Source organism: Marmota monax, unplaced genomic scaffold (genome assembly GCF_021218885.2).
Source record: "Marmota monax isolate L192 unplaced genomic scaffold, Marmota_monax_Labrador192_F-V1.1 WCK01_AAM20220418_F8-fsc00110, whole genome shotgun sequence".
NCBI classification, from domain to species: domain Eukaryota; kingdom Metazoa; phylum Chordata; class Mammalia; order Rodentia; family Sciuridae; genus Marmota; species Marmota monax.
Genome location: NW_026694633.1, coordinates 1,103,625 through 1,119,163, shown reverse-complemented (window position 1 = coordinate 1,119,163; position 15,539 = coordinate 1,103,625). Strand labels below are relative to the sequence as shown.

The 15,539-nt window shown below is 32.4% G+C and overlaps 1 protein-coding gene across 2 annotated transcripts in view; it reads left to right on the top strand.

The window, feature by feature from the left end:
• Positions 1-13,104, top strand: part of Pdcd10 (programmed cell death 10) — a 41,954-nt gene extending 28,850 nt beyond the window's left edge. For both annotated transcript variants that reach the window (XM_046422916.2, XM_046422918.2), the window contains 5 exons: positions 1,723-1,840; positions 3,160-3,286; positions 9,133-9,211; positions 9,470-9,552; positions 12,621-13,104. In XM_046422916.2, the coding sequence (XP_046278872.1) occupies positions 1,723-1,840; positions 3,160-3,286; positions 9,133-9,211; positions 9,470-9,552; positions 12,621-12,702 (489 nt within the window). In that variant the 3' untranslated portion in view covers positions 12,703-13,104. The remainder of the gene's footprint in view (positions 1-1,722; positions 1,841-3,159; positions 3,287-9,132; positions 9,212-9,469; positions 9,553-12,620) is intronic.
• The last annotated feature ends 2,435 nt before the right edge of the window (positions 13,105-15,539 follow it).

Below are 15,539 nucleotides of genomic sequence, written 5' to 3'. Positions count from 1 at the left end.
GTGTTAATAAGTATTCAGGAATGAAGTAAATACTTTTTTTTTCATTGTGTATCTATTATTTACTAAGGTTACTAAGTGCTTAGGACATAGTATTTATTATGTTATTTGAACCTAACTACTTAATAAACAGCATAATCAGATATGTCTTTTGACATTAATGGCATTGTAAACTCAGAAAGTTAAAGACCTCTGTAAGACTTGTAATGCTCCAGATTTGCCATTGAGTGGGGGAAGGCAAATCAATTTAGTCTTTAAAACTTTTGTGTTCAGACATACCGTATTTAATTCTTTTATTCCTTAATATAATTTTTCTGCTGACATTTCCTGAAGCACATTGAGAAGTTCCCCTGCCTCACCACACAAGTTAATTATTATAGAGGTAGATTTAATAATGTTGTGAGAGGGAAGGTAAAGCACTGCTACCAAATACTGCATTAAATGTAATTTTTTCACACTTCACCAAGTTAATCCTGTAATAACATATCTTAAGCCATATTTGGATAACTTTTCTTTTAAAGGCAACTTTTTGTTTGTTTGTTTCTATCTTAAATATATCCATGGCAGAAAAACCAACATAAGCTATAAAAGAAATGAAATTCATTTGGACACACTTTATTGTTATTAATCTATCAAAGTGAATAGTGTTCCACAGCAGTTGAAATGATAGTAGGATTGAGATAAATGTATATATTCTCTTTTCCCATTTCATTCCACGACCTTTCAGTTTTTGATATTTGAGATCTAATAAGAAACAAGATGTTGTAATGGAAAGAGCAATAGAAACAGAAGAAAGCTGTAACTGCAGTGATATCAGAGTGGAATTGAAGAGGCAGAGGTTAAGTGTACTTGACACATAAGGAAGCAAAAAGATTGCCATCTGATTAGGATCATAAATTGTATTTCTATTTGCTGTTCAATATTAGGGTAAAAAAATCATCAACAATAAGGATTTAAATTGGCAGGCATCCTAAAGGAAACAAACTTTGAATATGATTTTTTTTTTAATTTAAATAAATGTGCCCAGATTACTAGGAAAAACAAAAATTTGAAAATTAGCCCCATTAAACTCAGAACTCTCTATGTTCAGTCTTCATATGGCTAGAAGATATTAATTCTTAGGGAGTCTAGGTAACAGAACCAATGCAAATTCACTAGTGCAATAAACGCAAAAGATAGTAGATGGTGTTCTGAAAGCTAGTGAATATTTATGCCACAGAAATTAAACAGGATATTAAAATTATTATATGGAAAATTATATAGCTTCAAAAAAACTATAGAAGAAATTCTAGTTTTTGTTTTATTTTTGGTTTTCCTGACATTTTTTAAAATGTAAATGCAAAGGATTTGCCCAGTACCAGTGAAATGAGTTACTGTTTGATCCTCAAGTTGCAATGTTAAACTAAAAATCCTCAGTGTATTTTAAAAGAGTAATTTTATGGATTACCAAAATATATATGATTGTTGTTTCTTTGTTATTAGTTTGATTGTGAGAGGGTATAATGGATAATTAAATATTAAATACTTTATGTTCAAATGGAAACTGGGAACTTTGGATATAGTAAAAGTTTCTAATACACAAGCTCTAACAAAGCATACTTGCTTCACAAAGACTTCTGGTTTTATAAGTAATCTGTCTACGACATTCCCAACAAATTCTCAGCAGTGAACTTTAAAATGCTGTTTCCATGTCTCTGTTTCAAAACTGGCATTTTTTTCTTATAGGCTGAAAAAGAAAATCCAGGTCTCACACAAGACATCATTATGAAAATTTTAGAGAAAAAAAGTGTAGAAGTTAATTTCACGGAGTCCCTTCTTCGAATGGCAGCTGATGATGTAGAAGGTATCAGAAAGAAGAGCCTTGTTCAGTTTTATAGTTGTTGAAAGTACTTCTCCAGATCATTGTCACTTGACAAAAGGTTCTTCCTTCCCTCCTCTCCCTTTACTCTTCTTATTGTAATGATAGTAGAAGCAATCTATATAAAATAGAAAAGCAGCTCTTCTTTGTTTTTATCTAACATTTGTAAAATTTAATGGTATGAATCAGTATTTGCTGATAATGCATGCTTTAATTTTTTCCCCATTAGTAAAATATATAACAAGTTCCAGTTTCACTATAAGCTCTGTGGGATGGTTACTTTATTTTGTATTGAGTTTGAAAGTGATGAGCATTTTGTTTGTCATTTTAAACTTTTAGTTCGGCATTTCTTTTTTCAAGCAAATATTTGGGACTTCTTTTCTCTCTTTTTTTTTTTTTTTGTAGTTTTGTTTTTTGCTTTTAAAAAATAATTAGAGGGCTGGGGTTGTGGCTCAGCGGTAAGTGCTCACCTAGCACATGCGTGGCCCTGGGTTCAATCCTCAACACCACATAAAAATAAATAAAAAAAGGTGCTGTGTCCAACTACAACTAAAAAGTAAATATTAAAAAAAATCAATTTAGAAATGGGTTTTATTTAATATTAGTAGCCATTTTCTCAGTAATTTAGAAAATAAAAAGGTATAATTTTCCATGTTCATTAAGAGAAAACAAACAGGAGATGTTTTAACTGATTCTGTGATTAATAGTAAAACTTTCATCATTGTTTAGACAAGCATTTGCAGCCTAAATTAGATTGAATTGATAGAGTTGCATTGCTTCCAGATCCACCGTGAACCTGGTGATAGGCTTATTTCCCCTCTGCCAAAGACTGGTTGAACCTCTTTTCAAAATTGCTATTCTGTGACCCCAGTCCTTGTGTTGGATTTGTGGTATTGTGTTTTTCAGTTAGATTTCAAGAATATGTTGAAAATTTTAGTAGGTTTTGGGGATTTGACATAATGAACTGTAATTATTTTTAGTATGGGTGTTTAAAATTATTAAACTCAACTTTCCCATTAATTTGTTTTGTTTTGTTTTTTTTCTGAACACTTTATGGTATTTCTATTTACCCTAACTTGGGAATGCTTAATTTTTCATCCTCTAATTTTTTTACAAAGTGGAAACCCTACTGTTATTTCTGGACTAAATTAAACTCTAATAAATCTTCTTTGCAACCTTGTCTTTTCTAACTATCTGACCTTTCTCTTCCCCCACTCCCTTTGAACATAATTGAGAATTCTTTGACCTGAATTTGTCAGGGAATTAGTTGCATGATGTCTTTTATTTTGTGCTTGTCCTATCAGAGTATATGATTGAACGACCAGAGCCAGAATTCCAGGACCTAAATGAAAAGGCACGAGCACTTAAACAGATTCTCAGTAAGATCCCAGATGAGATCAATGACAGAGTGAGGTTTCTGCAGACAATCAAGTAAGTGATTTTTTGTTTTGGTTCTTCCCTTAATAGCATTTCAAAGGAACTGTATATTCTAGATTTTTTTTTATTTTAACATGATATTAAGTTGAAATATTAATTTAAAATAAAATTTGAAAATTGTAAATGTTGCGTTTTTGTTTATTTCAAAACTGGCCTAAGAGTTTAATATTTTCAGAAGGTTTAATTTAAAAACAACAGTGACTAAAATGTGCATAACAGTGTAATTTGAACTGTATAACTAGTGGAAAAGTATAAATGTCAGATTAAAATGAATAGTAAATTGAAAGAATAGATACCAATTTTGTTAATGATTTTTATTGTTTTGTGGCATGTTATGAACACAAATAGAATCATATTGACCAAAGTGTAAACCTCCAAATTCTTACTGGTAGTATACAAGTTAAGTAAAATAGAATCTACCAGGGAACTATAGTGCAGGCTGGCTGCAGAACAGCAGCAAGAAGGGTAATTATAACACAAACGCGCTCAGACCTGGGCACTTTTTTTAAATGATTGTATCTTTAGTGATAAGCCATGCTACATATCTATGAAGGTTTGACATTTAAAATAACAGTTTTATCAGATTTTGCTTCAGGTCATTGAAATAGGGGTTATAGGATCTATGCCATCTTTATAATAACGGTAAATACCTATATAGAAACCGTTTTGTTTCAAGCCCTATTTTAAACACTTTACCTAAGTTAACTTATTACAATTTCTGTAAAAGAAGGGGAAATTGAGGCACAGGAATTAGGTATTATTCCCAAGGTCTGATACCGAGGTCTTCTCTGCTGCTTTCTAATCACGATGTTGATCTAATCTGGCAGTTGTCAAAGGTTTTCATTATTTGAAAGAAGTATAATAAAGAATGTTTTATGTAGAATGCCAGTATGTAAGAGAGAGAACAGTATTTTGATAGAAATAATAGGCCTCGAACCCTCATCCTTTTTTCTTTGACACCTCCTTTTTCCAGCGGGGAACCCCTGGGGCAGCTCTGCTAAAGCTTTTGACACTAGGGAGATACAGTTTGAAAACCACATTAATAATAGCTACATTTTAGTCTTGAGGAAGTTGAACTCAGGAACTGAAGAGTGTTCTCCATAGAACACTCTTTGTCCCATTTATTATTAATAGATGTTTTATTGGGACTTTGTCTCATTTATGGGGAAATAGTAATAGTTCTATCTTCTAGAGTGTAGGTAGCATAACTGAATTAAGAGTAATGGCAATGTAAATTTATTTCCTAATCATTTTAGGAAGAATAGTTTGCCCTGGTATGTTTTTGGATATGTATGTTATTTCTAAGTGTTAAACTCAGCCATGTATGAATAGCATAGATTGCTAAGATCTAATTATTTGTATCAATGTGATATATTCTGGTACATTTTGATACATGTCATTTCCACTGTTAATTGTTAGACTAATAGTGGATAAAATTCCACCAGAATAAAAATGTTGCATCATTCAAGCACAACACATTGTGCAATTACTATTTTATCTTTAAAATATTTTATTTTTGTATTCAAGGTATTTATCCTACTCAACCATTTATCTTAGCAACATTTTTCATTAAGCATGTGTCAGAGAACTGCTGTACCACGTATTAAAGGTGATGCTATAGGTTGTATTCAAATAGTAAAATGATTCCTGACAATAGTAAGTGTGCTGACTTTTTTTTTTTTATGTATTAACAGACTTAGGTTTAAGTCTCCATTCCTCCAACACGTGGTTCTGTGCTCTTACTTATAAGTTGCTTATCTTCTGTCATTTTTATTTCCACCTCTTAAAATGAGAGTGGTATTTGTGAGAACGAAAGAAATCATGTACATAAAGTCTTATATATATATATAGTATATACTCTAGTATCTAATCTCAGCATGTGCTAGCATTGTGAAAAAAAAGGATAGTTTTATTTTATCTGAAACTTAGTGGTAGAGTGCTTGCCTAGCATGTGGATCAAACTGAGTGATATCCAGCACCACACACAAAACAAAACAAAAAAATTCCCAAAGTTGATGAGGAAAAAAAATGATCTGGCAAATATTTTCAAACTTCTTTTGATTAATCAGTGCCTCTGTTTGACTACATTTGAACTTATGCAGATATTTTATAGAATTAATTTGTAGATTTGTTTTGGGGTACCAGAAATTGAATTCAGGGGCACTTAACCACTGAGCCACATCCCTAGACCTCCCTCCCTCCCCCCATTGAAACAGGATCTCTTTAAGTTGCTGAGGCTAGCTTTAAACTTGTCATCCTCCTGCCTCACCCTCCTAAGCCTCTGGGATTACTGACATTCATCACTGTACACAGCTATAGATTTGAAGTCTGATGCATTCCAATTAATAGTTTACTAGTTGAAACTTGATGATTTACTAGATCAAAAAAACATGCATTCATTTGTTTACTCTTTGTGGTCTATGTGTGTATATTCCAGTCAGTTTCACAATGGCTTCAGAGTAGTTTTTCTAGAGTTGTCTAGTACTGGGGTTTCTTCCTTCAGGGTATTGGTATAAATATATATCATTTGGATTGGGGTGGCATGATTTACTTTTCCATGTTTTTTTGTGGGGGGGAGGGTTGTGCTAGCAATTGAACCCAGGGCACTTAACCACTAAGCTACATCCTCAGCCTCTTTTTGTATTTTATTAGAGACAGGGTCTCCCTGAGTTATTTAGGGCCTGAGTCAGTTGCTGAGGCTGTCTTTGAATCATGATCCTCCTGCCTCAGCCTCTCCAGCTGATGGGATTACAGGCGTTTGCAACCATGCTGGCTTCCGTCTGTTTTTTAGAAAATACGTTACATTTCATCTGATACTTGTTGTCTTTCAGAAAGTGTATATGTTTCCCAAAAGTTGCCCTACTACTAAATAGCTGCAAATTGCTAAATTTCTTCTCGTTTCACTTATACTATCTTATCTGTCCCTCATCACAGAATCCATCTGCTCCAAACTACATCATTATAGGATAGTTTTATTTTACTCCAGTTCTGTATCATCTTAAGTATTTTTTTGTGCTGGTGTTTTCTCATGTAGGAAACAAACTCTCGGGTAATTACTAATATGATTTGCTTCCCTAAAACAAAAATTATTTTCTGTGTACATAAGGAAACATATTATTTGACATAAATTATTTTAGATTGTTGATAGAGCACATTTTTCAGAATTTGGTAAGCCATTAGCAGTGTCTTGCCTAATATCCAAGTTGAAGGCCAAACTTAAAGATAAACAGACTTGGTCAATAGAATTTTTTTCTTTTTTTCGATACCAGGGATTGAATCCAGGTATTCTTAACCACTAAATCATATCTCCAGCCCCTTTTTACATTTTATTTTGAGACAGAGTCTTGCTGAATTGCTTAGTGCTTTGTTCTGACTTTGAACACAGTTTCCCTGCCTCAGCTCCCAAGTTTAGATTATAGGTGTATACTACCTGGGTTGCCAATAGAGTCCTTTATGAAAGTTCTGTGCCAATAATGCATCAAATCTTGTTAGCTCCTTGTCCCAAACAATAGTTTTCAGATGTGGCTTACTAGCAGTCACCTAGCAGGGTTTTTTTTTTTTTTTTTTTTTAAGTTTTATTTTTTGGTAAGTGACTTTCCTTCCCCTGTTTTAAAAGTAGAGACAGATTCTCCCGTATAAAACACATATATATGAATAATTTCTTTTTAAATTTTTGGTTTTTATTTCATTTTTTTTCTTTATTTTTCAGATTCCAAATTCTTAAAAGCAGATGTGAGGTGGGGTCTAGCAAATCTCTCCCTTCTCTCCCTGCCTTTTCTTTTCCCTCTCCTCCCATATGTTAAATACCCTATTTCAGAACCACTCTTTTGACCTGTATCCTATATAGAGAAAGAATATGTTCGTCTTATTGATCGACCCTGGAAGCACATTTTTATGATCCTTTTTTTGTAGACCATTAAATATAATACACAATGGGATTTTATGTAAATTCTTATCACTATATATTTTATTCCTAGATAGCTGCATTGTGAATTTGGTGAACCTTGCTCTGAGTAGATTTAACATTTATTATTTCTGGATATTGTAGTTTTTCTTGGAAAATAGGATGGTCATATGGCACCATTTTATTAAATAGTGATGGATTTTTGTACATCACAGCAATGTAGAAAGATCAAATTTGGTTGAAAATGAAAAGAGCTGTTATATATAGTCAAACATTGGCCCTTGGTGAAGTGCTGTTACTGAATTGTAGACCAAAAAAAAAAAGTGAATAAATGGCATTTCTATGTGATATTCATTGTCCTATTTGAATATGTAATGTTTTAATGTTTTTGCATAATACCAATGTTTGACATACAGGATGAATAAGTATTTATTTTAAAATTTAACTATTTTATAATAGTTTAAAATGCTTTTATTAAATACACATTCTGTATGCCTATAATTATTTGAATTTCCACATGCTTATTTACTGAAAACTATGCTGACAAACATGCACATGGTCACAGAATCTTGGACACTGACCATTATTTTCTTCCCCCAAAGAGTGAAGCTGAGATTTTTTTTTTTTTTTTTAGGTATGAATAACTGAAAAATGACATGTGATTAAAAAATTAGTAATATTTATTGTTTTAGATGGTATGCATCTGTGTCTTAATTCATATCTTAAAGTTCATGTTACATTTGAACAGCAAAATCTTTAAAGAGAATGGATGTAAAAAATAGAAGACCACCCTTAGAGAATGTGAGACTTTTTGAGAATGCAGTTATGTAGAGTTCAGATTGACAGAAAAAAAAAATTGCTATGAAGTTAGAATGTGGAAATTGAAAAGGGCATAGATATAAAAGACAAGAATGGTTCAGAAAAATGTTACATGGTTAGGAAGGAAGGATAATCAATTCAAATGAGAGTTATTGATCTCTTTTCTCTCACAAAGAGTAGGAATATGATGATGCATGTATATATAGTCAAAGGATGATTGCTGGAAAAGTTAAGGTAGGGTATTTGGATCTTGTCTCTCCCATTACTTTAAGTATATTTTCCAAAAGAAATAGCAAGGTTTGAAAGATATTTAGTTGGTAGGTGGAAGTTAAAATGTCATTAAGAGAGAAGAGGCCTGGTAATGTTTACTCACCTCTCAGGAGGAAGTGCTTTTTTGTTTGTTTTGTTTTGTACTGGGGCACTTGACCACTGAGCCACATCCCCAGCCCTATTTTGTATTTTATTTAGAGACAGGGTCTCACTGAGTTGCTCAGGACCTCACTAAATTGCTAAAGCTGGCTTTGAACTTGTGAACCTCCTGTCTCAGCCTCCAAAGCCACTGGGATTACAGGCGCCCATTGAAGAAGTGTTTTAACATTAAAACTGATTGGTGGGCTGGGGATATAGCTCAGTTGGTGGAGTGCTTCCCTTGCATGCGTGCAAGGCCATTCAATCCCTAGCACCACAAAAAAAAAAAAAAAAATAGTATATAAAGTGAAATGTTGGTTAATGCAGAAATTAGTTACATGAAATGTAAAATTTTATAAAATAACCAAAGTGTAGAGTATGGTAGCTTGAATTTATTATATGTGAATTCATTAATTCAGTACATTGGCATTTGGAAAGTAAATCAAAAATTGATAAAGAAAGACATAGGGATAGGAATACTTTCTTTTAAAATTGATAAGTGATAATGAAATTATGTTGATTTAGGAAGACAATTAGAATCTTAGAAAAATTTTTGAGACTAAACTCCCACTCTAACCAGCTAATCAAACATTGGCCCATGGTAAAGTATACATATGATAATCCTGAGTCTTTTGTTACTAGTTATACGTGCATGCACATTTTGCTTTCAAATATAGTTGATTTTGAAGATTCTTTCCTTTCTTAACAGGGATATAGCTAGTGCAATAAAAGAACTTCTTGATACAGTGAATAATGTCTTCAAGAAATATCAATACCAGAACCGCAGGGTAAGTAGAAACCTTGCTCCTTGCCACCCGAAATATTGTTTACACTTGGTTATATTATTGAATTAAATAGTAAGAGGATTTGATTATTGAAAATTATGTTATTAACCATTAGGTTTGTACTCAATTTAAATATGCTGTTACATGTGTTTAAATAGATATTGCTAAAAATGATGCTCTGAAACATATATGCCATATTCTGTGTAAACTCTAATTTTTGACTTTGTTATTTATTATTTTTTCTTGCTATTCATAATGTAGGCACTTGAACACCAAAAGAAAGAATTTGTAAAGTACTCGAAAAGTTTCAGTGATACTCTGAAAACATATTTTAAAGATGGCAAGTAAGTAATGTTGTTTTCCTTTTCTTTTAAAATTGAATAGATGATGTTGTTTATATGATATTAAAACCATGTAAATTAAGCCCTTTTATTAAAATATTGGTAATGCTCAGAGCAGTTAGTGACAAAGGCAGAGATTATTAGAAAATGAATGGCTGCTAACCCAGCTATTAATGTAGCCCGTAGCAGGAGTTGTTAGAATTTTTCAGGAAAGGGTCATATAGTGAATATTTTAGATTCTGAGTCTGTGGCAACTGCCCATCTCACCTCTGCTGTTGTGACACAAAAGCAGCCATAGGTAATATAACTAGTGGATATAGCTGTATTCTAATAAATGTTTATAGACACTGAAATTTAATTTTGTGTAATTTTCACCTATCACATAATGTAATTCTTTTGTTTTGATCTTTAACCCTTTAGAAATATAAAAGCATTTTTACCAACTCCTGAAGCAATGGTTCCAAAACTTTAGTAGTTCTGATTCTGTAGATCTGGTGTGGGGGTGGGGGACTAGAATTTGCATTTCTTAGAAGTTTTCAGGTGATAATGAAGCTCCTGGAGATTCAGTATGCTATCCTGTTTGCATTTTAGAATCACTTGGGGTCCATTTTTTTAAAATCCCATTTCCTGAACTCCAGTTTCAGAAATTCTGATTCATTTATCCCAGTGTGGGTCCAGGGTCTAGATATTTGGTGAGAGAGCATTCCAGGTGATTTTAGAACACCTCAAGGGGGCTGGGGTTGTAGCTCAATGGTAGAGTGCTTGCCTAGCATGTCTGAGGCACTGGGTTTGATCCCTAGCACCACAAAAATATTTATATAAATAAATAGAATAAAGGTATTGTGTCCATCTGTAGCTAAAAAAAGAAATAAAAAAAAAAAAAAAAAAAAAAAACACCGCAAGGGTTAGGATCCAGTTCTGGAAAGGAGGCTTACATTGGATTTTACGGTATCATTCTTTTATGTAAGATATATATGTAAATTTGGAGTGGTTTTTAAGTTTATATTGGATTGATCATAGAGAACCATAGAGAACCTAGAAGTTTTTGTGTTTTTACATTTATACACATATTTACATATAATGTATAAACTGGTGCAGAGGGCAAGACATGTTTTCTGTAGCTTTCTTTCATATGGATAGTTCTTTGTATTTGAAGTAAAATGCTAGGAGTTTTGTGAACAAGCCTGTTTTCTAACAGTGTTTAAGGTCTCAAACACCTATTCTTTTTGATTCATTGGAGCTTTAAGTCCCTATGTACATACCAGACCATTATGATATTGTTGTAGTAATATTTTAAAATAAGGAAATGCACTGTAATTCTAATTTTCAGTCAGTTTTAACAGTTCAAACAGGTTGAAATATTTACATTTATCTTATACAGTATATCATATTAGTGATTTTACTTATAAGGATTTTATTCCATAATTCTGAGAAATGCTCCTTTTAAAAAAAAAAAAAAAAATATATATATATATATATATATTTTATTTAGTTGTAGTTGGACACAATACCTCTATTTTATTTTTATGTGGTGCTGAAGATCGAACCTAGGGCCTCCACATGGCTAGGCGAGCGCTCTACTGTTGAACCACAACCCCAGCCCCAGGAAATGCTTCTTAATGACTTCATTTTGTAAACTAGATTTAATCTGAAAATAAACTTATCTTTTTCTTTCATCTCCTGTGCAAAGTTCAAATAACCAAAAACATTAAAAGATTAATTTTCACAATGGCATCATTATTTCTTATTCTAATTAATTAATAAGAATTACGGAATAAGCACATTGAAGGGTAGAAATTTAGAACCTACTTTTCTTTTTTTTTTTTTTTAAGAGAGAGAGAGAATTTTTAGTATTTTATTTTTTAGTTCTCGGCGGACACAACATCTTTATTTGTATGTGGTGCTGAGGATGGAACCCGGGCCTCACGCATGCCAGGCAAGCATGCTACTGCTTGAGCCATATCCCCAGCCCCCCTAGAACCTACTTTTCAATAATCTGAATTTATTTACTGTGTCATATATTATTCAGCTTCTTGCTGATACTTTTTTTCAATTGAGCAGCTTCTTTAAATTCCAGTTTTTTATGTATGAATAACATGTATAAGTTTTGTACCTGTTTTCTGAAAATGGAAAACTATATTTTTAAGTCATTTTTTAATAGTAGGGGTGAATTTGCTTTGATTGATCTAATCAATTTCTGCTTCTTTTTTGAGAAATGTCTGGGATAAAAATACAAATCTTGACTTTGCTAAGAAATCAGTAAAGCTGCACTGTAGGACTAGGGCATCAGTTTTGTGTTCCAGTTCACATAATGATGGACCATTAAGACAATATGGTGGGGGGGCTGGGGTTGTGGCTCAGTGGTAGAGCACTCACCTAGCACTTGCAAGGTCCTGGGTTTGATCCCCAGCACCACATTAAATAAATATATAAATAAAGTGTATGTGTCCAAATACAACTGAAAAATAAATATTAAAAAAAGAATATCATGGAGCATAAAACATTTTTAAGGAGTGTATTATTGTACATTGTCAGGTCCTAGATGTTGAAACCTCATGCTTATTTTATTTCAAAAGTGTATTAATTGTAATTTGAAAGAAGAAAAAGTTGGTATAAATCAGATTAGAAGTAATTTTTCTTAAATATTTATCAGGCTCTTTTGAATTTCAGACCTTGAGAGTGAGTATAATACTTTTCCAGATTTTGTTGACTTCTCTGAAACCACAGCAAGAGATCACATCTGAATCCTCCTTTGGCTAGTTATTTGACTTGTTATTTGATCTGTGAATGAACTTTTCTTGATTGTTGAGGGACTGACTCCTATCATTAGCAACCCTCCAACACCTTCTTGCCAGCCAGAACCACCAGGGGGCAGTAATTCCTAGACCCTATAGTTTGAAATGCTACAACACCATTAAATCCCAAACTAGAATGAAAGTTTTTAATACTCCTAACGTTTTTATTTTCCCAAATGATTTTGTTGCTACTGATACATGTCATTAAGGATAACTATTTTGAAAGGGTGAATTTGGGGGGTGAAATTAATGCATGTTCTTTTTCTTTTTAAACAGGGCAATAAATGTGTTCATAAGTGCCAACCGACTAATTCATCAAACCAACTTGATACTTCAGACCTTCAAAACTGTGGCCTGAAAGTTGTATATGTTAAGAGATGTACTTCTCAGTGGCAGTATTAAACTGCCTTTATCTGTAAATTTTAAAGTTTGACTGTATAAATTATCAGTCCCTCCTGAAGGGATCTAATCCAGGATGTTGAATGGGATTATTGCCATCTTACACCATATTTTTGTAAAATGTAGCTTAATCATAATCTCACACTGAAGATTTTGCATCACTTTTGCTATTATCATTCTTTTAAGAATTATAAGCCAAAAGAATTTACGCCTTAATGTGTCATTATATAACATTCCTTAAAAGAATTGTAAATATTGGTGTTTGTTTCTGACATTTTAACTTGAAAGCGATATGCTGCAAGATAATGTATTTAACAATATTTGGTGGCAAATATTCAATAAATAGTTTACATCTGTTAAACATTTCTTTACTTGAAAAAAGATGCATATATATATGTGTGTGTATATATATGATCAGAAGACCAAGACAACTTGGTATAATATCTAAAGAACTTCTAATGGGAACTTACTAGCAGTTTATCAAATAATAAAGCAACAAGAATTCCTATTTTTTGTCCTTAATCACTTTGGGCAAAAAGTAGTCAACAGAAATATTTTTGTTATTACATAGGGGGTACTGAATATTTTTCCATTATTTCCAGTCTGTTTTAAGAGACTTCTGAGAAAGAGAGAGCAGTTTATAGTGTCTTCACACTATAATGCCACTTTTGGAACCATGTAACATTGTAGATTTTACTCTGAGAAATTAAGTATTTCTGGTATGCTGGGCCCTAGTAAGCTTTGCACATCTCTTTTTCAAAAATAGCCACAATTAGTAGTAATTTAAAGTTATATCAATAGTTGGTTTGAAATTGTCTTGAGTGTTACTATTATATACACTCTTTAAATATGTACAATTTTGTTTCACCATAGAGAAGTTTTAAGGAAATTATGTATTAAGTATTCATGTTAAGTGATTTCATTTTTCAATTATAAAATAAAGGAAAAAATCAGAATTTGTTTATCTTTTATAAAGATATTAAACTAAATTCCTGTTGACAATATAATTTTTTGCTATAATGCAGTTGTTATTTTTTGCTCCATTTTTTCAAAATGGATTTTTAAAGACTTATTATCATTGACCACATAAAAGTAAATCATCTTGTTAAATAGAAACAAGAAATATGTGGGAAGAAGCAAAAACCTCAATAGATATTGGATGAGATATCATAATTTATAAACATTTTACTTGATTTTTCTTCAAGGATACATAGCCAGTAAGACAAATAGAATTGGTGACTTTACTATTTATTTTGGGCATAAAGTATCATTCACTCTTAGAAAAAAAAATAAATTATTATTTGCAGAACAGACTTGTGAATATATGAAGAAAGAAGAGTTTTATTTGGAACATGCTTTTCTTACATAAACCAAATACTGTCATTCCTCCTGTTTTATTTTCTTAACAGAACTTGGCAGTTACCAGGCATGTCCCAAATCACTTGTTTTATAAGCACTCTTTCTCTTTTATTGCCGACCATCTCTGGCCTTCTGTTTTCATGAAATATGCTCCCAAAAAGGGGGCTAACTTTAAGAACGTCTTTATTTGGAGATTTTGCTGTTTGGGATGTTTAAAATACTCCTTCCCAATATTTAACAACATGAGTTTGTTTTTTTTGTTTAGTTTTTTAAGATTATATATTAATAATAATCAGAACATGTGGCTGGCAAACTAATGTAAGTCCTTTATAATTTTTTTAACTATTTATGGAAATAATTTCCAATTTACAGACAGAAAATTTCCAGAAAGAAGAATATTACAAAGAACATCCATATACCTTTAACCCAAATTAGCCTGTTAGAATTTTACCTTCTTTTTTTTTTTAATCATTTGCGTGTTTTTTTTTTTTTCCCCTGCCTTAATTTTTCCTCATTTGGGCTGCCTTTGACTTAAAAGGCATTGACAGGTTTTTGAAGAGAAAATTATCTTTCCCCTTGTTCTTCTCTTTTAATATAATGTTTTTTATTTGGGGTTTCCGTGTGCATTTTTGGTCACAATACTTTCTTGGTGACTGTGTCATCAGGACATGACATCTAGGAACATACAATATCTTATCTCCTCATTGGTGATATGAATCTTGGTCACCTGGTCATGGTACAGTTCTGTTTCTTCGATGTATAGTTACTAGTTTTTACCCTGAAATTAATAAACAGTCTCTGTGAAACAAGAAGTCTACATTAACATTTTCTCCCAGCATTTAAAATCCATTGATGATCCTTTAGATTATATTTTGGGAGTTTCTGTGATGATTTTCCAACTCCAGCATTCCTTCCACATGTTGCAGTTAGCACTCAACATTCTACTGAAAGCAGCACTGTCCCCAATCCATGCTTCCATCCATCCATCTATATCTACCTAAACTCTGTTACAGCTATAGATTCAGTTTTCTAGTATTTTTTCACTCCCCCTCCCCCCAGTGGTGTATAAGTCATTAATGCACTTACTTTGGTGCTGAAATTGCCTTAGATTTGGCAAGAGTCCTTCTCTACTTACATAAGAGATATTGGGGATCTATATCAGCAGTTTCTCCATAGAACCCTAGGGCAAGTTATTAGATACTTGGATCCAGACCTGAGGTGTATTCATTGCTAATGAGTATATGCTCTAGGCCATACAACAAACAGAACTAGGAAATGATGTATGTACAAATATTCATGGACACATTTTGATGTGCTTATGTACCACAAACATGATTTCAGAAATTATGAGTTCACACCAATACTTCCAAATCCCAGGCATCCTCTCAGGGTGCTTCCTTGCCTTCCCCATTCTGTGTTTCTATCTTTTTCCTCAAA